Source organism: Pezoporus wallicus, unplaced genomic scaffold (genome assembly GCF_028554395.1).
Source record: "Pezoporus wallicus isolate ANWC-B61680 ecotype Strahan unplaced genomic scaffold, APGP_CSIRO_Pwel_v1 contig_6464, whole genome shotgun sequence".
In the NCBI taxonomy this organism is placed as follows: Eukaryota; Metazoa; Chordata; class Aves; order Psittaciformes; family Psittacidae; genus Pezoporus; species Pezoporus wallicus.
The window spans coordinates 5,032,365-5,056,083 of record NW_026642130.1 but is presented as its reverse complement, the minus strand read 5'-3'; the positions used below and the strand labels follow the sequence as shown (position 1 = coordinate 5,056,083).

At 42.8% G+C, this 23,719-nt stretch overlaps 1 protein-coding gene across 1 annotated transcript; it reads right to left on the bottom strand.

Moving 5' to 3' along the window:
- Window positions 1-1,550: 1,550 nt before the first annotated feature.
- On the bottom strand, window positions 1,551-14,662 carry MEP1A (meprin A subunit alpha). Its single transcript, XM_057427678.1, has 14 exons — window positions 14,422-14,662; window positions 14,217-14,241; window positions 14,066-14,119; window positions 13,160-13,200; window positions 12,969-13,047; window positions 12,514-12,631; window positions 11,665-11,840; window positions 8,529-8,750; window positions 7,406-7,555; window positions 5,505-5,720; window positions 4,152-4,610; window positions 3,034-3,207; window positions 2,258-2,465; window positions 1,551-1,785 (listed from the first exon to the last, which is right to left on the bottom strand). The coding sequence occupies exons 1-14, from the start codon at window positions 14,488-14,490 to the stop codon at window positions 1,638-1,640; spliced, it is 2,139 nt and encodes a 712-aa protein (XP_057283661.1). The 5' UTR covers window positions 14,491-14,662; the 3' UTR covers window positions 1,551-1,637.
- Between the last annotated feature and the right edge of the window lie 9,057 nt (window positions 14,663-23,719).

Below are 23,719 nucleotides of genomic sequence, written 5' to 3'. Positions count from 1 at the left end.
TCCTAGGGGACAGGCTAAGTTTAGGGCTGGGAGCTGGCAAAGACACCCTCGCTTCAAAGCTCAGGCAGTCTGAGCTGTGCCTTTCACATCTCTCTCCTGTGGCCAAGAGCTGCAAGCAATGCTGATGACACCTGGTGGCTCCAAAGGATCTTCTGTAGGTTACAGGGGTCTTTTGCAGAAGCTAAGAGCATGTGGTGTCTGCATTCCCTATGATCCAGATCTCCAGTCTCCATTACCTTGGACCACTGTTGGTTCCAGTTCAATGCTGTGAGGTAAAATAGGTGGGTAAGGCAAGCAAAGCATCAGCAGCTTCAAACCCATGCCAGGGTTGCAGGGCTGTAATGCAGCTCCATCACCCATACAGGCCTGGGGTACACAAGCAGGACTGAGGTTCTGCACTGAAAGCCTGTGGGTGGAAGTTAGAAAGAAAGGGATTTGTTCTCTAACAGCGGAATTCCCAGTTCTCATGCAAGTGCTGTTTGTTAAGCAAGGGACAGTTGGAAACAGCTCTTTGCTGTTAGGAAAATGAATGCCCTAAATGCAAGTTTCAACAGGAAATAAAGAGCTACACATGCTTTGGCCTCAAGCAAAAATGACCAACACTTCAGCTACTGTTTGTGTTTGCACACAAAGCAGATCTTTTCCTTCATACAAGAATAAAAATCTCATCTAGAATTTCCAAAAGCCACTTCTCAGAGTGATTTTAGATGGCAAGCCAGGCTTATTATAGTCCTTCTCCCAAGGGGTTAGAGTTAGGAGGCCTTCCTGGAACTGACCTGTATTCAGAAGTACAGATTAAACAAGGTCTCATGCTAGAAACTACAGTTAATCAATGCTTCTGAGCAACTTCAGTACAGGTCTATTTAAGGAGCCTAAATATAGATTTTCAGAGCCTTAGAGAGTCATTCTTTCAATATTCTGCTCCAATAATTGTGACAAAGCTGCCTTTATTAGATGTGATGTTTGAGAGCCAAGAGATGCTGTCAGCTACATCCTACAGTGACTGATCCCAGGAAGTGTACAAGTTAATTATAACGCAGGCTCACTGGAGAGAGGAACCACCGAAGACTCCCGTGCTTAGCACCTGATTTTTCCTAAGCTTGTAGCTTATGGGCTGAGTGCAGTATTTGCAGTTTACCCATGGTGATTACTTTCATTTGAGCTCCAGGAGTTCCCAAAAACTGCACTTCACCTGTGGCCATGGCACCTTTCATCCATTCCCAAAATGGACTTCTTGAGCAATTTCTGTAAACAATTGTAGAATCTTAACATACGTGCTTCTGTGTGACTTTTTGTTTTGAGAGGTTCTACCAGTATTTAAGTTTGAACTGTTGTTGAGAGTAAATGCATGGACTCTCAGCATTGTTGGACTGCTTGCTATTGGATGAAGAAAAAAAGAAACATGCAAAGAATACACAAGGAAGGCAGTGTATGAACTTTCATTAGACAACAGTTCTACGTTATTTTTTTTAACTGTGAAGTCTTACAGTGTAAACAGCTATTTGGTTACATCATACATACACACATACATACACTGACTGGTTTTCGACAAGCTGTATTCAAAATTTTTCACTGAAACCCAATGTCTCATGAACTATGGATTAATACCAGGCTGTGATTTATCCTCCTGCAGCTTTTTATCTTCTCACCATCACAGAAATGAGGACGATGGTTAAGACAATGGTTCCAGCAATTCCACCAACTGTCAGTCCCAGGATGTTCCCATGGACCTGCCATGACTGACATCTCTCACCCGTGAAGAAGAAGGCTTGTCCTGATGGACACCTGGGAAAATCAAGTACAGATTAATATGGAACAGGAGTGTTGTCCTGCCCTATAGGTCCACACCAAGGACCTCACACTCAGTATCCCACACTCAGTGGGCAGTTCCCATCAGAGGGGTTCATGTCACAACATCCCCACCTTATCTGGAAGCTACCTACATACCCTGGAAGCACCAGAGAATGGGGTTTCTTTGCCTCCCCTCATGGTTGTTAGTTAAAACTGGTCACTGCAGTAACGTGTTTTGCTCCTACTGTTCCTTGAAAACCTAGTGGCTTAGACCTCTGAAATGCGTAGCTCTGAATACTTACTTAATAGCTGCATCATTTGCATAAGAATTGTAGTGGTTTAAACCCAGCCGGCAACCCAGAACAACACAGCGGCTTGCTCACTGAACTCCAACCCCACCTACTTCCCCCCCCCGCTCCCAGAGGGGTGGGCAAGTCAAGGCAAGCAGGGAAGAGGTCTGTGGTACCTGCAGCTTGGTCTTCCTTTCACATTCACACAGACTCCATCATTCTGACAAGGGTTTGGGTCACACGGGTCTTGCAGATAAGGCAGCTGGTCTTCAATGGGCTGTATGTCCTGAGCTGCTCTCTTCTGCCTTTCAAGAATGAGACCTTTCCTGAAGGCAGTTTGTGCAGGTTCAACAGGAACTTCAGTGTTATTGAGGTGACTTAGGTCTTTTAAAAAAGGAAAAAGAGGAGACAGACATCAGACAGGAGTGATGCTTTATGTAGTATTCTTCATACCAGGGGCTTACAGGCTGCTTTGTGGACTAGAGGGTACTTCTCCATTTTTCCTTTACAGAGCTCTTGCCATACAGAGCTCCTGCAATACCACAGCAAGTTCTTCGTATTCAAAACACAAAGTAGAAAATAATAGTTAGGTAAATCAGTGGTATTCTGTATTTCAAAAAATTATGCCAAGTATGGCTGTTTGAAAATATGAACAATAGAGATGGCCTTTCATTATGTTCAATGCTTAGAAATGGACACAGCTACTGGTTAGGGTACTTAAAGCTGTCTCAGAAGTTAACCTTCAGTAACTTATTGCCACTTAGATTCCTCTGAACTCATAGTCACTTTAATCATCATCACCCACCTGAAACTAAGACACAGAAATGCTTTTAAAAGTTGATGCCCATTAGAAGAGACAACAATTCAAGTGGCAATAGTTACTTGGATGTATGAGAAGAGAAAAGGATCACCAATTTGCTTTTGTAAGAAGAACCAGGAAGAGGGTCTTTACCATTAAATTCCGCAAAAATAATTAGGTCATCATTTTTCAGAAAGCTTCTCCGTCTTAACTGTCTGTGGGATATGAAGCTATTCCACCCCAGGGACACACTTCTATAGCAATTGCATGACACATCAAAATTCCCAACAATTGATGGTTTCTCCCATATTGAGGTTTCATTATCATCTGCAAAGAGAATATAAGTGATGAATAAGAGCCACAAAGTTTGCAGCTGGAAGTGTGACATGCCTTTATTTCTGCATTACAGTGTTAAATGGGACTTCTGCTGTAAAATCAAATTCAAATCTGAAATACCCAAACAAATCACAGAGGACTGACAAATTATGGGTGCCAGCAGATCGTCAGATATGGTCTGCATTAAGACTCTTAGTCCATATGAGGGCATTGAAATTCCACAACTCCCCTTTCCTTAAGGACTAACCAAACACAAGTTACCTCCTCATTGTCACCTAAGAAAGAGCTCCCTTCTGTGTAAGGGCATTCCTTACTGTTCACCAGATCTTGTTCACTGTTATGGTTCTGTTAAACATATTCACACCTAAGGCTTAAAAGCTCCTACTGAAAAGGTGTGTACTAAGCTTCCACTGGAAAAAGCAGCCTACACCCAGCCAAGCAAGACAGGCTTCAGGTGCTGCAGACTGATCTCACAGATATTTTTTTATTAAATACAGCTACAACGTGAATGCTGTGAATTCAGAGCATGTATGTTCAAATTAGCCAAGTCTCCAAAACGCAGTTTTAACTTAAATTATTGCTGATTTAATAATGGAATACAGCACCCTGCTGTCACTACACCATCCTGTGGTGATATGTCACCTACCATAATGGGCAAAACACAGGTAGGATGGGAATTGCCAGCTCTTAGAACTCTGTATTTAGATTCAAACTCAGATATCCCAGGGACAGTTTATAATAACACCAACCTCCTAGGTGTCATTTTTCACATTAGTTGATCTTTCACAGACAGGAATTCTGAGTTATATGCAAGAAAGTGTCCCAGATTGGGAAATACAGCCAAAGTTGCTCAGCTTTTCAGTCCTATGTTCAATCCTCTGACTCAAGTTCCTTGGCTTTCATTTTCATCATTCTTCCAGGCAGACATCACTTACCTGAGCTAACATCATCTGCTCTTGTGGTGAAGCTTCTGCTTGAGGACATCCTTTTCAGGACGTCAGGGTCCTGGTCCAGCACTGTGAGTACAGCTTGGCGGTTCAGAGCTGGCCACTCCAGAACACCATCGTTCTCTCCACTGCACAAGTGAAAGGCAATACGACTGTAGCCACTGATTCTGGAGTGGGGATGCAAACTTATGCCAAAACCATAACCCTCAGGGCTATAAAACCTGGGGCTTTGAATAACATCACTTGATGTGTTTTCAAGGAATTGGCTGAAATTCCGAATGATCCACACAGCTGTGGGACAAGGAGTCTCTGTCAGCATGACATCGTCGATAGCAATCCCACCAGATGAAGAGCTAGGGTTGCCCTTTACTCCTTGGAAGAGGTAACGGAACTTCTTCTGAGCATTGAGGGTTACATGGGCAATTTTCCAGTTATAGTCATCATCCGCTTTGGTAAAAGGAAAGTAAAACATTGCCATCAGCATGATTAGAGCTACGATGAAACGGCTTACCCCTAGCCACCCATTCCAACTGCATTTTTGGACAACTGGACCTCTCGCAGAGTCCTGACGGCTAGAGATCTTAAGCTGGTATTGTGATTATTATGTATTCACATTGCCTTACCATCTAAATGCTTTGGAGACATTGTATTAGGAACTCTTCAAACATCAGTGAATGTCAGTCTCTAATGTAAAGGGAACAGGCTAAGGGCCGAGTCATAACAAGTGGATAAGACCCAGTGTGTTAGACTTAACTGCTGTTGCCACTTTCCCAGGGACTTACGCTTCCCTGCAAACTGCTGCAGGTTGATACAGGCAGGTTATCACAGGTCTTGGGTTTTGACACAAGAAAGGCACAGTGCCATGGCTGAATTTGTCCCATTTAGCAAAATCACCTGAAGTGGGAACTCAGTTCAGATTTCCAGAATTACATATGTTTTTATATTTCCAACCATGCAAAAATCAAGCTGGGATTCTTAATGAATACAGATGAGCACAGGTATTTACATCTGACCAGCTCACTGTTAGATAATATAGCCAGTGGAGATCTAGTCAACAGATCTCTAGCAGAGTTTGGGTCCATCTCAGTCACTAAGTGTAACATTATTAAGAACATTGTGACTTCTGCTGTCGAGCATCTAAATTACATTATTACAACCCATAGTTTCATTGCTAAAAGCCCTTACAGAATGCCAAAATCCATAGCCAACTGCAAGTTATGCTAGTAGCTTTAGGAAAATATTTTGATTCCTGTGCCAATCCACTTCATTCATGGACTCAGTAAGGCAACGCTTCCCTCCCATCTCTAATACTATAGATATTCCTCATATTACCACAATTACCTTGAAAGGTTTGAATTTTCCTCAACTTGCGAACATTTCCAGTGCCATCATCCTCTTTAAGCCAGATGATCAGCTTGTCAGAAAGGCTTCCTGTGGTCTTATAGAAGAACTGGAGGCACTGCTGAGTTCTCTTTGGATAAAGGATTCGAGACTCCAGGATTGCCACCTCATCTGCCTTGCCAGAGCTGGTGCTGAAGTACATGAAATAGCCAGCATCTGCAAAGAAAGCATGGTGTTACCATCTCCAGATTTCCTGTGGCTGCATGGAGCAAATTTACCATTTCAACTCCACTCTTTTAGTAGGCATAAGTGTAGTACTTAACATGAATAGTAGAGGAAATAGTATGTGATAACCTCCAAAACAGACCAGGATAAGAACAGGACTAGTAGTTTACCATATGGCTGGCAGCTTATGTCAATGTTGCATTAGTTGGTCTGGTTGGATGTCTCAGGAATGTCAGAGATGTAAGACAAAGTGTTCAGTGCTGACTGCAAGTAATTAGTAGATGTATTTTTTTTTTATTTGATTTATACTCAAGATAATCTAAAGATAAGGTCTTGGAGATCGTATGCTATATTATCTTGTAAAGAGTAAGATAACTTCTTATCAGTGATAAGGCAATAAAAATGGCCTGGGTACAAAACTAGCACTCTTCTGAACTTGCACATGAAGATCTTTTTTACAGCTTGCCCAAGGACATTTCAAAACTCATTTTGAGGAAAATATTTAAGAGTTATTGCCCCTCTAGTTTAATTTCCCACTAACCTTTTCTGAAGTGTTCTTACTTTAAATTTCAAGGGTCTACTTTTATCCTGACATTTACAAGAGATTGAGTGTTTGCACACATATCTTATCTTGGTATCACGTGAACATATTATAGAATCGTGGAACAGTTTGGGTTGGAAGGGACCATAAACCTCATCCAGTTCCAACCCCCTGCCAGGGACAGGGACACCTTCCACCAGACCAGGTTGCTCCAACCCCCATCCAACCTGGACTTGAACACTGCCAGGGATGGGGCAGCCACAACTTCTCTGAGCAACCTATGCCAAGTCCTCACCTGCTTTAGGCCAGGATTCCCCCACTTTGTAATTAGGCAAAATTTACCAGAAAAGGAACTATTTTTTTGAGCCTGTAGTAGTTTACCCTGTCTAAATAATGACAAATAAGGCCCTTGCTTTTCAGAATTGCCTATTGGGATTTAATCTTTATTCTCTGTTGTAAGCCAGTATGCTGCAGCTGTGACTTTGGCTGGCTCTACCTTTTTCTTCCTCTGAAGACCAGAAAAATTACTGTATGAGAAAGAAAATTATCCTTAAACTTCTATCATAAAATACTTTGTAACTCTCTTCTACCTCCAGAACCAGCACTTCTCAAGCTTAATTTTTCATTCGCTTTGCAAACAGAGCAAACAGAACTTTTATGGGTGGCTATGAGGGCCGTTTTATTCAGTAACCCAACTCTTACTCAGACTTGGGAAGTTGCAGTAAATCCTTTTCCAGGTTATATTTAAAAGGCCTTTAGTTAAGATCGTTCTTTGTTCCACTTTATCCTACTGGTGTGGAAAACATTCCACTATGTTGAAAAAGATTAACAAGAGCAGAAGTGCAACCATAAACTGACACATGGCCAAGACATGTGAAAAGGAAAAGGGCTTGTTGCTTAACTAGAAATGCTACAACTCGGCTGTTTGCTAGGTAGTATCTTAAATATGGTCCTATACTCCTCTGTTTTCAGAGTAGCCGATGCTGGGTTTTCTCAAGAGTTGACTGCAATAACAGGTTCAGAAAAGATTTTAAAGATGCTGTATTTAAAACACACCATACCAGTACAGACATACACAAAGGACCATTACTCCAGCTAACCCCTTCTCCACGGGAAAGCATTCTGTTTAGCTTACCTCTACAATGCCCAGAAAGTGTGTGGTCATCCTGCCATGCAGCACTGCTCTGCTGATGTACCCAGTCTAAATCATCTTTGGTGCCCTGAATCATGCCACAGATATTTTCAATCTCAAAAGAACACTGGTCCAAAAAAGTGTGAGTTGAAGCTGAAAAAAAATGCACACTCAGTTACTTTAAAAGTAGTATTTCATTACAATTTCTGCTCCAATTTTAGGGTGTTTTGTTTAAAGCAGTATAGACATCCAGTAAAAAAGACAACCGACAGCACAGGCAAGCCCAAAGACTCAAAAGAGGACAGATATGATTCCTGGAGGGATTGCCTGCATAAAGGTAACAAGAGTTGACCACTTTGCAGAAGGTTAAACTCCCATGCGGCAGCTGAAACACAGTGAGTTCTGGTGGCTGTCTTTGTGCCTGCTTGCAAGCCTTGGATAAACAAGTCACTTCGTGAACAGTGCTGGTGTATTCAACCATTCCTCAGCTGGAGGTTATGGTTCTGCATGGCTTACTTGTCTGCTTGGTGAGTACAAGCACTGTTCTTCCACTTCAAGCAAAGTCCACTCAGTTACCTTGGACCAGTCCAGCTGAGTTTGCCTACAAATTGATGCTTCTGTTGACAGATCATGGGGACAATAACTCTCACTAATAATAACATGTGGTGATAACATCTTCAACCAGCTTAGCAACCAACTAGACAGTGTCGTACTCTAGACTTAGCCCATCTCAGGTGCAAAATAATCTAATAAAAACCAAACATCAGTAACAAAAGGAAGAAGTATAGTTGCATTCATGTCAAAAAAACCACAATGAAGCTGCCCAAACATGAGCAGAACACAACTACACATCTGAACCCCTAGGAGCAACACAGAAGAAAAGATGTGAATGGATTGACTTTCATTGAGTAATCAAACTTTTACAAAAGTAATGAAAGTAGCAGAGCTAAAGAGAGGGGTGAGGAAGGAATAAACTGTTTCGGTCTTTACACCACAGGTCCTCTCCCATACTTCCCCACAAGCATCCGAGAAAAGTTTTTGTCATTTCAGAGATATAAGGGAGGTGAACCAGCCAGGCTCAAGTACCAACAAAGAAACAGTTTGCCATGGTTGCATTACGACTTACTGCAGTTATACATGCGATTCAGTCTTTCCAGGTCAATGGCACTGAAGTCTAGACGTTGTCCAATTACATTATCGAATTCTGGTATCTTTGCTGTGATCGTGGGGATGCTTTCATTTTTGTTAAATGAAAATGGTTGATAGTGCATCAATGATTCGTAGTCATACGGGGTGTTCAGGTCAGTGATGGAGCTGTCCTCGTACTTCACAAAATTGTGCTCTCTGTCTGGTAAAAGAACAGAAAAGTGCTTCATGCTTAGAGAAATTGGAAAGAAAATGGCTTTTGCATGACCCCTTGGATACAGTTTTATGAAGCAGAATTTATACATACAAAAGCAGTTACTTTACAATGAAATATTCAAATTTAGAAAGATTTGCTTATGTAGTCATTTGGACGACAAAGCAGTGTCTTTAGATTGCAATTCTCACTCTTATATGTGTCTTCAGTAAGTTCAAAATCAAATATCAATGTTCTGTAAAGAATGGGATATACAGGAGGTCAGATTAGACTGTCTGATAGTAAGCATTCTAAGGAATTGAATTTAAGGATTAACGTGCTCCAATCTAGAGCCTGTGAATATTGATGCAAATATTAGATCACATATGGACAAGGAGAGGCCCTGGAGCCCTCCAATCATTAAGGAGACAAGTATGACACTCCTGGAATGGCTCCAGGTTCTGTTCTTGTTTGAAGCAAAGAACACATTAGCAATGGAGGTGGCGGGATGCTTTTATCCTAGATTGACAATATTGCCATGATAGTTTTATTGAAATGTCTTTTAGAAACATGTTTCTCATGGTTTCTTGGTCAAGTAATTTCTCCTTAGGAAAAGTTTTTCATTATGAAGATGTCTGCTAGGACAAAGAAAGTGAGCCACTTCACATACTTTGGTATGAAGTATAAAGAGACTTTCTCCAAGAACAAAGAGCACATGACTGGACTGGTGGATAATTACAGCTTCTCTGTGTAAAGACTGCCCTTCCCTTCTGCAAGTCCATTCTGTGTGCAAAGGTCTTCAGTCCAAGGTCTGAGATTGTATAAGAACTTGTGATTGTTTTCTTACAGGTACTTGAATCACATCTTTTATCTAAAAGAGTGAGAATCTTGCTGATTGAGTGCTATCACTTTTAATAGCTGGGGAAAGTATCTTGGCAGAGCACAGGCTTGTGTAATGATCATTACCAGGCAAAAGGTAACTTCTATGTGTTTTTAAGAGAAATAAACCATACTTCAAGGTGGCATTTTCATTAGGCTGTCCTGTGGGTTTTCTCTGAAGTCTATCAGGCTTATTAGATTTTCTGTCAACGGCAACATGAACAGAAGATCTCTTCTTGCCAGCCAGCTATCTGCATTGCAGTTTATGAGAATTCATTATGGCAAAACCTGTTACCATGCTGTTAAATCTGGGGTTGCTGATCAGAATTATGGGAACAGATGTTCACAGCCCCACACCAGAGAGCACCATCATATCAGCCTTATTCCCCTTTAGAGGAACAGGCATCTTTCAAATGACTATAGCAGAAGTTTTCTACTTAACAAACTTGCCTAACTGGAAAATGAGCTTTTCTGTAGGATGGAAACCTACAGAACTGACTGTAGTGATATCAGGACAGCTCCAGGACAGAGCCACACTGAAGTCCATCAGCTTTATCATTTTCTTAGCATTCCAGATTTGTAACTACTGAATACACCACAGATAACATTAGGAGGATTCAATGACATATTCTTTCGGAGGAGGAAGAAAAAAAAAAGCATGGAGAACTGGCACTGTTTTGTAGAGCTTTTCCATACCTCTGTACATCATGGAGCCCACAGCAGTGCATTATAAGTACATTGTAAAACTTCTTGCTTTAGAGGTAGTTAGTTACAGTATGCAGAAAAAAAAGGGGTCCAAAAGTCAGAGTCTAGATATTATTAACATCATCATTATCTTCATCACCACGACCCAAGATAAGATCAAGTTAGTAATAACCTGAATTGGTTTTAGTGCTAATCCTAACAATAAAAATGGTCTGCAAAATCAATATCCCCATTCTATCTACTGCTTAGCCACCCCAAAAGACATTACAGACTACTGAGTAAAGGTAAGTAGTAATGCACAAGAGCATTCAACTTGGAACAATTTAAAATATCAGATACTGCTCTTAGAGGTCAGCAGAAACTGCTCATACCATCAGTTCTTACCTACCCAAAAAAGAACACAGCATTCTCTGAATCTTGTTCCTTTCTGATGACTATTTTTCATATAGTTTTCACTTATTTGCAAAGATGGTGAGTGCCTAACTCTGAAGACTGAAGAGATGAGCTTGTTCATGCAGAGTACGAGCAATGGCAGGGCACCTTTGCTGCACTGCTGCCATTACTGGCATTGCAAAGCACCACCACTGGGAACAAGAGTTTACAGCTGGTGTCTTTGCCAGCATGCCTTTCAGATTTTGTTATAGACTCCCATTCACTCTTCTTCAAATAAGTGATCATTAAGCTGTACAGAACCGTTCTCATAGGAGACAGCAGGACGAACTGCCTGGGAACCAGGGGAACTGTGGAGACTCTACTGAAACTCATAAAGCCACTGAATCTGGTGATACTAAACCTGAAAGCAAGATCCTGCAGCAGTAGAGCAGGATAGAGCTCTGGTTTATGTGTCCCATCTGATGTAATAACTTTGAGTCTTCTCCATGTTCAAAGTAAATCTTTCCAGTTTCAGGAAAGCCTGAATCTCTGAGTATAAAAATCTTTCATATTTTGAGAGGACCTTCGATTAAAGAAAAGCCACCTCAAAGCTCGCCATCCCACTAAGTTTACAACTTATATTACACAGCAAGAGAAAACAGACTCATGGGGAGGGGAAGCAATTTGCTCAAAATCAGAGAGCAGACCAGTCCTGGAGCCAAGGGGAAATAAAGTCCTCTGACTTCCAAGCAGGGCCTCTCTCTTCTGGCCTTAGACAGTCTCTGGTCAAAGACCAGAGAAGTTGTAGCAAAATCCCGCTACATGTACAGACTGATTTACAGTGGTCTCCGGTGTGGCCCAGTCCTTCTGGAATCATAACTTTAAGAAAGTCTTAAAATCTAGGTGGGAAAATAAGATAGCAATGAATCCACACTTGACAAAATCTGACTTGTAAGTCAAAACCCACCTTCAATAATTTCATCCCACCAGATCGTCACATAGTCATCCCGGTCCGTCCTCGACTGCTCGTGATAAAATCCTAAAGCATGCAGGACCTCATGTTCCACAATTGCTCTGTAGTCACACCCTGCCCCAATAGAGAGGCTCTGTCCTGTCTGCTGGTCCCCCACTAGGGACCAACACCTGAGAAAGAGAAAGATTTTATTGTCTGTTAAGTAGTGTTTTCTCTAATTTATTTAAGTTCTCAGTCTGCTCATTGGATTTAAAGTAATATCCAAAAGGTTTAAATATAAAAGAAGTTACATAAATCATTAGTTAGATGCTGACCTTGATATTTTACAGATACTCTACTCTGAAAGCAGACTAAAACCCTAAAACATACTCACTATTGCTTGCATGAGGCTAGCAATACTACAATAAACTGGCTTTCCACAGCTTTTTTTTTGAACTGTCTTACAAAGATTTCAAACCCTAAATTTTGGTTATTCACATCCTCGGTAAGCTAAGAGAATGTACATGGGGGTCAATTCACCCACCACTGAAATGGAAAGCAACCCTAGGCGGGAAAGTGGAAGCAGTTGGTGAAAACTCAGCAATGCTGAGATTCACCTCATCAAAGAGTAACCATATACCCATTCCAAGTTCATCATCTAAATATCCTCTGCAGTCAGCAGAGGGAGGCAGCTGCTTGCAAGCTTTGTGTGTAAGAAGGTAAGATAGATTGCTTGCTTGGTGGCCTCTTTTTCTCTGCTGACAACAAACTTAGACTAAACTTTCAGACTCTTAAAGTCAAGTGAAATGAATTCCCGGCTGATTCTCCACAGCAAAACTAAACAGAAGTTGGTATAACCCTTACCCGCTCTCTTTTGTAAAGAATATGAAGGTGCTCTCTCCTTCATAAGGCTTAAAATCAACGCAAGACTTAAGACGGAACATTTCAAATGCCTGGAGTATTACCCCTTTGGCATTCAGATCTGGAAAACATGCATCAGGAGAGTATCTTTAGTACAACACACACTGCAGATCATTCATTCTGAAGAGATAAAATATGCACACAGATATACATGTAGGACCAAAAGAAAGATGATTGAAAGAAAAATGAAAAAGAAAAATTAATTTGATTAAACTATGCTTTGTTATGATAGCTGTAGAAGAAAAAAATAAAAAGGGTTTGACATAAAGGAGCCATCTAGTTATTAGTGAATTTGAATGGGAGAGAACCAGTTCTGAAAAAGGCAGGGTTTTTTTATCACAGTGACACCAGTGCAGATAAGGATGGGAACTAAAATCTGCATAAAGTATTTGCATTACCTAGGTTATCAGCGAGAATATAGGGAATGGGGAACTTCCATCTGTAGCTCTCATTTCTTAGGGCATTTAAGGGTTTTATCTGAAAAGGAAATTAGCAGCTGGTGATGCATCTGTGTTAAGGATATAGGCTGATTCGTACAAAAAAAATACAATTAGGATAAATGATAAATATAAAATTTTTAATTACTTACAGGGAGATAGATATCACCCTGAAAGAGATCCAGTCCAGCAGCTGAAAAGTAATTTAATGAAAGATAATGTAAATGAAATATTAAATATTGACTGTATTTCATCTCATAAACCATATTGAGCTTACTTATACAAGATAAATGTCCTTGGGCATTTACAGAAAATAAAGAAGTACCAGCATCTTCATTCTGATAAAGGCCTAAAAGTAACAGTAGTTTCTACTCAGTATTTGCTACCCAGTGATGGCTGCACTTTTGGTGGCAGAAATGTGGCGGAAACCATTATCCTTGTCTGGTTTGATAACCTCTTGCTTGCTATCAGTCAGTCATACCATGAGACAGTGCTCTAGAGAACATGGTAATATTGAGTAATGCATCAGGAAGAATATCATACAGTGCAAAATTATCAAAGGAGATATGGAAATTTGTATTACAAGAAATATAAAAATAGAGGAAGACAGTAGAGTGTTGTCCTGTTAAACCACAAGTCTGTTGTATCTTTTCTATTTGATTTCCTTACCACTTATTCAGAAGCTCAATAAACATGTAAGCTCTTTTCCACTTTGCAAAACTTCTATATAATTATATAGAAAAAATATAGAAAGGGGGGAAAAATGCTAGTGGAACTTAGAGCTTTTCCAATCGATACAGCGTGATACTGCCTTACATCATGGATCCTGTTCAAACTTCAGAAATGAAAGACATCTGCATCCCATGTTTACACAGGGATACAGTACTAGGATAGATTTACATGTTATATCCAGAGGATGGTAATTCAGAGTTCACTTAATTATATTTCTCCTGTTACCATGAACTACCTGACCACCCATGTCTTTTTTACCACACTGAAAAATTCATTATTTTGCTCATAATTTTTCAGGTTTTACAAGAATTTAGACATGAACTCACCTAAGTTTATGTCTGGAATGTCACTGATTGTCTCACCAGCATCAACATCTGCTGCTGCAAGACAGACAAAAAATCATGTGTTCAGATGTGGTGGCACACAGCAAGCAGACGAAAATGCTTCAAAACTCAAAACAGCTCACAGAGCACTTACCAGCTGCACGGGAGAGGTGCCTGACCTGAAAGAGAATAAAATACACCCATTATAAGGTATGAGATGTCTGTGGACTGAAAGGACCCTATAGAAGTGTCCTGGGTTCAGCAGTAGCAGTCAAAACACAGCACTGCACCAGCTACCACAAAGGAGAAACATGACTGCTACTGCTGAACCCAGGACAAGAAGTCAGGTTTCTACTTACAGAGACTGGAGTAGCATAAAGAAAGCGTAATAGAAGCACTAGGCAGAGTGGGAAGATGTTGGAGCTCATTTTTGCAATGGAAAAAGAAGCTGGTCCCTCTCATCTCTTGCAACATATAAAGCATGCTGCTGAGCTTTCCACAGAACATCAGCCAACCAGCTTCTATCTTTCCACCTTTGCAATATTATTATAACATCAAGATTTTCTTTGTAAGTGGCACGTGACGGCATTGTTGTTATTGATTACCAAAGTCCATATATATATATATATTACAGAGAGGAATGTGATAACTTCATGTCTTCAGTGCACTTGGTGAAAGTCTTACCCAGACTTTGTGTACAATCTCAATTTGGTCCAAAGTTGCTGACTCCTTCCACTGTGCTTATTATTTGTCAGCATTATGATTGCAGCCACACAGGAGGAAAGCCAAATGCTGAAGCAGAATTATTGTAGGTTTATAGCACTCCAGTGACATTAGAATTTGGCCCAATGCTGTTTTCAAGTAATAATTAACATCACATTGTAAAGATTAGAGATCATAGAATCATAGAATAGTAAGGGTTGGAAAGGACCTTAAAATCATCTAGTTCCAGCCCCCCTGCCATGGGCATAAAAGAGAGATTATTATGAATGCCCTGACAGTGTTTTCCCAGAGCTGATCCCATCCCAGGACTGATGCCCCAGTACACAAATGGCCATTCTTTGCCTCCATAGACAGTTACATATATCAGTAAAACTTTGGCCTTCCAGCCTGATGTTTCTTTCATTTGTGGTGGACTTCAGAAATGATAAACTCTTGTCCTCCACTTTGCTATCTTCTTTCTCAGGAACATGTATCAGAGAAGCATATGGGCTAACTAAGCAAGGCTCCAGAAAGCTCTAGATCTCCCACAGGTCCTGCATCATACCTGTTACCCACTTGCAAATGTCCCATGTTCCGTGGAGTGTCTCAATGCCTTCAACTTAGGCAATTGAATCCTATTTCCTCATTTCACATCTGAAATTACAAGGAATGAAGGTGAAGATGCTCACCTCTATGCTCAGCAATAAAGTAGGAAAAGGCTTGTAGCATGACATAACCACCTACAGCACAATAGAGAGAGCTTGAGTAGGAAGACAAGAAGTGCTGTGGAGGTGCCTCACACATGGCTTCCACTAGCAGCAAAAGACAAGCATTTCTCAAGATAAATCGTGTAAAGGCTGTTTTCACAGTTGAGCAAAGACAGTCAAAACACAGCAAAAAGTCCATGATTTGCAGATATGTAGCAGTAGACATGAGAAAGGAACAAAAAACTGGAGCAAAATCAAAGTAGTCTTAAAACATTTGGGTTTTAGTCCCCTTAATTTAAAAATTACCCAAAAGAACTAAAGAGAATGTCTATAAATAAGCATTCTGTAGGCATAAATTTGAGTTTGTAGAGGACTACGGTTATGCGGCCATCTCATGGGAAGAAGGGGAAACTGGAAGGGAGGAGAGCTGCAGGCATGCATGGCAGGGGATCCTGGGGTTACTGAGGTGTAAGGGTACTGGGGTGATAAGAGTAGAGGGCCTGGGTCAGAAGTGATCTGAAGCAGGGCTGGGAGGTGAGGGGAGAGGGTGGAAAAGTTTGTGGAGAAGGAGGAGGCATGGAGCAGATCCCCAGTGGTTGGACAGAAACAATTCCCAACCTCCATCAGGGAGCAGTGTAACACTGCTCTTGGTATCAAAATTAGTATTCAGATGCAGACTAGAACCTTACAAATGTGACCATATTCAATCTAATATCTAGAAATTAAGCTGAACCCATTTATAACTGGAGACTAAATGCAGTTTCCTAACCAGTCATAAAAATTCTTAACTACAATTTCACTCTACTGAGCTGCAAATGTTCTGGAGACCACTGGCATCTATTTGACACAGTGAAACTGGATTTCCCACAGTGAACTGCTCCTGGTACAAAGCACTGTTCAGGGAAAGCACAAAGAGCCCTCAGCTGCTTTTCTTATTGCTGAAGGGGACTTGGAAGCACTGCTGGGTGCCCCACATAACCTGCAGAAAAGCTGGGCCATTCTGTACACCAGAAGTGTAGACTGCCCTTTGCATTTTAGTAGGCAGCACACGTTCCTGGTTTGAGCATTCATGGGAAGCAACTTTTCCATCTCACAGTTCTTGCCATTTCAAAAGTTTATCCATTCTCTGCTACAATGAAAACAAAAACTTTGCACTTTTTTCCCCATGAAAAGCAAGGGAGAAATTCCTCTGCCAGGAGAGTTCACAGCCTGGCATTCACAGTCCTTGGTCATGAGGAGCGAGTGGATTATCACAGCGTGCCCTCAACTGCCCTCTCCTATCTCAGACCAGTGCTCTGCCTCCTGTACTACGGTCAGACCTGGTTTAATGATTAGTTACTTATAAAAGTGTTTTCACCTTGCAGTCACTGACATTTTCCAAAGGAAATTTACTTCAGAAGGGTGATGGATTCATCCCACCCACCATTAGTCAGCAATGATGAATTACTTCACAGCTGGTGGAGATGAGCCCATCAGAAGAGCAGTGCTTCACAAGTATCTCCTGAATCTCATACTGGCACCCTGAAACCCATACTGGAATTTGTTTTAGACACTAAAGGGAAAGCTGGCCAATTTCTAGTGATGTTCTTTGTCAGCTGAAGAGCATCCTGTGACCTGTTTGTTTGGATGGTGACTGTCGGACACCCCACACCCTTGCTAATCTGGGAACAGTCTTAAGGAAACTGCCCCTAAGCCATGTTCTGTTCTCATGGGCACTAACTCTGGAGTTCCTCAAGAGAAGCAAATGAAAGTTAGATTTACACCAGACACCTGATCAAACTTTCATAAGATAAACCACATCAGTGCTGTATTGTGCCAAGGTTTCCAGCAGTTCAGATATGAAAGCACACTTTCACTTACATAAGGAAGACAAGGACCTGTTGGAGCGAGTCCAGAGGAGGCCACAGAGATGCTCAGAGGTCTGGAGCAGCTCTGCTACAGAGACAGACTGAGAGACCTCGGATTGTTCAGCCTGGAGAAGAGAAGGCTCCAGGGAGACCTTAGAGCAGCTTCCAGTGCCTAAGGGGGCTGACAAAAAAGCTGAAGAGGGATTTTTTTACAAGGGCCTGTAGGGACAGGATAAAGGGCAATGGCTTTAATCTGAAAGAGGGGAGATTGAGATGAGGTCTTAGGCAGAAGTTCTTCCCTGTGAGGGAGGTGAGGCACTGGCACAGGTTACCCAGAGAAGCTGTGACTGTCCCATCCCTGGCAGTGTTCAAGGCCAGGTTGTCTGGGGCTTTGAGCAACCTGGTCTAGTGGAAGGTGTCTCTGCCCATAGCAGGGGGTTGGAACTGGATGAGCTTTAAGGTCCATTCCAACAGAAACCATTCTATGATTACGTGATTCTATGATTCTATAATCTGTATATTCCAATTTTAAATATGACTCTTGAAGAAGACTGAGCAAGTACATCAGTTTCACCTAATTGCCTCAATATATTCCCTCTATATAGGAAGTGTCTCTCCTGACAGCAAGGATATTTTCAAGCTTCATCACACTGGGGATTTCCAAATACCTTGTTGTTGCATCTATGGGTTTGCATTTTCTGTCAGTCTGGGAGCCAGCTGATACAAATAGCAGAGATCATGCAGAGAACGATGACTGAATGGCTGCCTGATGCTGCCCTGAGCTCCACTGCTGTTTCGAGCTATGTGCTGGTGCTTGGATGTACTCCCATAAGCATTGCTGTCCTTCTGCAGTAAGGTCCCCTACAAATACCCAATAAAGCTGCTTATTTTCCAGAACTGCTGATGTGTTTGCTCTCAGCAAACTTCTGAAGGCTGACTCCTTACATTTTAAACATTTTTTCTTCCCCCTCCTTGAAGCTGAGCAGTTATTTATCTGTCACTAGCCACAAGAGGCAGGAAGCTGCTGTCAGCTCCCCAGCCACATGCTCCATCACACATCCAGAGCCTTTACAGTGTCAGCAAACCACACACCCTGCAAACTGCAAGCAAGCAGCCCATCAAACAACAGCCAGATGGACTTGTTCCTGTAGAAACAAGAAAGTGCCAATGACAGGTCCAAAGCAACTCTCCTGTTCATTTTGCCCCCTGCTCGGAAGGTCTTCCAAGTGCTGGTTTTCGCACTGTGCTCTTCACTGGGTGCACATCTGCCCTCTCAAACACCACATGTGAGAAGAACAGGAACACTCACTGGCCCTGCCTGCTATGCACTTGCTCTCCTCTAGCAAACTTGGTTTAACCCCAGGATCTCTGAACTGCAATCAAAGGCAGCATTGGCAGCAAACATGACCTGTTACTGCCAAAAGCCATCTCTCACTCCCTCCCCCCTGGAAATGGCTTTGTTTTCCAGTCAGTATTTTTTAACTCCCCTGCTCTGTGAGACACTTTAGTGACTAGCCACTTGCGTATCAGGAAGCAGATGTGACCATATGTGCCTGTGACTTTCAAAAGAAACTTTTTTCCTTGAGGATTTTTGGACTGTATATGTGATGCTCCTCTGCAGTGCTTCATTTCCTCCCCACTGCCTTTGAAAACAGGAGACTCTACTTGATTCTTGTGTCCTGCCAATCAAAATACTACAGAGCTCAGTACAATCATATTTGTTCAATACATGTCTAAATCACAGCAGTCGGAGCCAAAGGACCCCATTCAATGCTCTCCTTGGAAGAGGGGAAATCACACAGGGTTTGTTTCTAACACAATCTTTCAGGCTCCCTTTGTGGTGCAGCTCACAAAAAAACAAACTTTGATTTACCAGCAGCTAAACCCTCCTGTTACAGCTCTGCATCATACTGCAACCCCCCCCTTGAAGAAGTCTTCTGAGGGTGGTTTCCTGATGCTCCATGACACATTGCTGAAGCTCAGCTTCCTATTTTGATGGCCCTGGATTGGTTTCTTTGTCAGAATGTGTCTACAAACAAAATTTGTGTCTTGTCGTATTTGCTTATTGTCCTGGGTTCAGCAGTAGCAGTCATGTTTCTTGTCCTTGGTAGCTGGTGCAGCACTGTGTTTTGGCTTTCGGCTCAGGAACAGAGCTGATAACAATGATGTTTTGTTTTGACCAAGGACTTTGTGAGCCTCATGCTCTGCCAGGGAGGAGGGGAAGCTGGGAGGAAGCAGAGACAGGACACCTGACCCAAACTGACCAAAGAGCTATTCCATACCACAGCATGTCATGCCCAGGATGTAACTGGGAGTTACCTGGAAGGGCTGGGAGACTGCAGGGTTGGAGGAGGTATCGGTCAGAGCTTGGTCGGGCTTGGGGGGCGAGTTATCGGTTGGCTGGTGGTGAGGTGACGTATTCCCTTCCTTTGTTATTTCCTTTATCATTACTATTATTGGTGGTAGCAGTAGTGATTTGTGTTATACCTTAGTTACTAAACTGTTCTTATCTCAACCTGTGGGAGTTGCATTCTTTTCAATTCTCCTCTCCATCCCTCCAGGAGTTGGGGGAGGGCAAGAACGGGGGGAGTGAGTGAACGAGTTACCTGACTGGGTTTAAACCATGACAGCTTATGCATGTCCTTCTCTGGGGATGTTTCAAGTGGACTCCATTTTAATGGAGCTACACTAGTTTACAGCAGCTAAGTCTTGAACTGTCATTTCTTCATGAGGTATTACACTATAAGGAGAAGATTTAAATAAGGATTAATCATTTCAAATTAATATTATTAGCCTTTCAATCTGGAAATTCAAGAGTCATGTTTAGCATGAGGTATACCGTGATTACCATTAATAGAAGAGTATTTCTAATGACTTCTTTATCTCTGTATATCTTAATTCTCACATCTCATAAAACCATGATAAAGTGTAATGACCCTCTAAAATGACACTTGTTACTGACAAAGCTTCCTACCAAAGTATGGTCTTCATCTCCTGGTTTGCCCAGTCCGTGCTCCCAGTTAGCACCATCTTGTCCACTCTGCATTATCCCACATATATTGATGTATTCAGAGGAGCACTGGTCCAAAAAGGTGAGGCTCAAAGCTGCTGGGAATAGAGTAACATACTTTACCGTGCTCATTAATATCAAATAAGGCTCCCAGTGTTAACCCTATTCTGGAGCATTTACATACAGCACTTAACATCAGGAAATATGTTCTTAATACAGCTGAAGACTACATAGACTGTCACATCTACATCTGTTACCTCACATAAATGATGTTTTCCCCTGAAAGAAACAGAATCATAGACTCATAGAATAATTAGGGTTGGAAAGGACCTTAAGATCATCTAGTTCCAACCCCCCTGCCATGGGCAGGGACACCTTACACTAAATCATATCACCCAAGGCCTCGTCCAACCTGGTCTTGAACACTCCCAGGGATGGAGCATTCACAACTTCCCTGGGCAACCCATTCCAGTGCCTCACCACCCTAACAGGAAAGAATTTCTTCCTTATATCCAATCTAAACTTCCCCTGTTTAAGTTTTAACCCGTTACCCCTTGTCCTGTCACAACAGTCCCTATGAAGAGTCCCTCTCCAGCATCCCTACAGCTCCCCTTCAGATATCGGAAGGCTTCTATGAGGTCTCCACGCAGCCTTCTCTTCTCCAGGCTGAACAGCCCCAACTTCCTCAGCCTGTCTTCATGCAGGAGGTTCTCCAGTCCCCTGATCATCCTCGTGGCCTCCTCTGGACTTGTTCTAACAGTTCCATGTCCTTTTTATGTTGAGGACACCAGAACTGCACACAATACTCCAGGTGAGGTCTCACAAGAGCAGAGGGCAGGATCACCTCCTTCGACCTGCTGGTCATGCTCCTTTTGATGCAGCCCAGGATACAGTTGGCTTTCTGGGCTGCAAGTGCACACTGCAGCCGGCTCATGTTCATTTTCTCATCAACCAACACCCCCAAGTCCTTCTCCGCAGGGCTGCTCTGAATCTCTTCTCTGCCCAACCTGTGGCTGTGCCTGGGATTGCTCCGACCCAGGTGTAGGACTTTGCACTTGGCATGGTTAAACTTCATGAGGTTGGCATCAGCCCACCTCACAAGTGTGTCAAGGTCCCTCTGGATGGCATTCCTTCCCCCCAGGGTATCAAACGAACCACACAGCTTGGTGTCATCGGTAAACTTGCTGAGGGTGCACTCAATCCCACTGTCCATGTCAGCAATGAAGATGTTGAATAAGATCGGTCTCAACACCGATCCCTGAGGGACACCGCTCGTTACTGGTCTCCAGCTGGACATTGAGCCATTGACCACAACTCTTTGTGTGCGGCCATCCAGCCAGTTCTTTATCCACCGAGTGGTCCATCCATCAAATTGATGTCTCTCCAATTTAGAGAAAAGGATGTTGTGTGGGACAGTGTTGAACGCTTTACACAAGTCCAGGTAGATGACATCAACTGCTCTACCCCTGTCCATCAGTTCTGTAGCCCCATCATAGAAGGCCACCAAATTGCTCAGGCAGGATTTCCCCTTAGTGAAGCCATGCTGGCTGTCACCAAGCACCTTGTTGTTTTTCATGTGCCTTAGCATGGCTTCCAGGAGAATCTGCTCCAAGATTTTGCCAGGCACAGATTTGAGGCTGACTGGTCTGTAATTCCCAGGGTCATCCATTTTCCCCTTCTTGAAAATAGGGGTTATATTTCCCTTTTTCCAGTCATCGGGAACTTCACCTGACTGCCAGGATTTCTCAGATATGATGGCCAGCGGCTTCTCAACTTCATTTGCCAGCTCCTTCAGGACCCGTGGATGGATCTCATCAGGACCCATGGACTTGTGCACGTTCAGATTTTTAAGATGGTCTTGAACCAGTTCCTCTCCTACAGTGGGCGCAAGGTCTTCATTCTCACAGTCCCTGCATCTGCCTTCCAAGACTTGGGTGGTGCAGTCAGAGCCTTTGCCAGTGAAGACCGAGGCAAAGAAGTCATTGGGAACCTCAGCCTTCTCCAAATCCTGTGTAGCCAGTTCTCCTGAGAGCTTCCTGAGGGGGCCTGCATTCTCCCTAGTCTGTTTTTTATTTGCTATGTACCTGTATAATCCCTTCCTGTTATCTTTAATACCTCTAGCTAAGTTTAATTCTAAGTGGGTCTTAGCTTTCCTAACCTGGTCCCTAGCTTCCCGGACAACATCCCTGTACTCTTCCCAGGCTGCCTGTCCTTGCTTCCACTTATTAAAAGCCTCTTTTTTCATTTGAAGGTTCCTCAGCAGCTCCTTATCCATCCAAGGAGGTCTCCAGGCCCTCCTGCTGCATTTCCCTTTGGTTGGGATGCAGCACTCCTGAGCTTGCAGCAGGTGATCCTTGAATATGAATCAACAGTCTTGGGCCCCCCTGCCCTCTAGGGCTATATCCCATGGAACCTTACTGAGCAGGTCCCTGAAGAGGCCAAAGTCTGCTCTTTTGAAGTCCAGGGCAGTGAGCTTGCTGCACGCTCTTCTCACTGTCCTGAGGATCTCAAATTCGACCATCTCGTGATCGCTGCATCCAAGGCTGCCCTGGAGCATCACATTTCCAATGACCCCTTCCCTGTTGGTGAGCATGAGGTCAAGCATGGCACCTCTCCTTGTCGGCTCCTCTACTACTCACAGAAGGAAGTTGTCTTCCACACAATCGAGGAACCTCCTGGATTGCTTGTGCCGGGCCGTACCGTCATTCCAACAGATGTCAGGGTGGTTGAAGTCACCCATGAGAACAAGGGCCTGTGAGCGTGAGCCTTTTCCTATCTGTCTATGGAGTGCTTCATCTGCAGGTTCTCCTTGATCAGGCGGTCTGTAACAGATCCCCACAGTAGTGTCTCCCATAGCTATATTCCCTTTAACCCTGACCCACAAACTCTCTGTTAACTGCTCACCTGTCCCCAGACAGAGTTCCATACTCTCCAGCCTATCCCTAACATAAAAGGCAACTCCCCCTCCCTGCCTGCCAGGCCTGTCTTTTCTAAAAAGCCTGTAACCTTCCATTCCAACATCTCAACTCTTTATCCCATTCTCGGCTGGCTATTTCCTTGTGGTAACTAGCTCAGAACCTAGGTGTTAGCTTTCCCTTTCAGACACCCATAATATTCTCTAACCCTGCCTGGGATAGGCTCTGTGGCCCATTTCTCTCTTCAGGGTGCCAATCAGAAGTAGTCCTGCTGAAGCTAGTGGCAATATTCAGGTGTGTGCTAACACAGCATGTCAGTACTGTATAACATGTTGACTATTCACCATCGTAGCTTTGCCAGTGGAGTTGGAAATCACAATCATCCCCATCTGTGCTCCTGAGAGTTTTGCAATGACCATGAGCATGGCTGTTGTTTATGTGTATGTTTACCAGAGTACCTAAATAAGTGGTCCAAT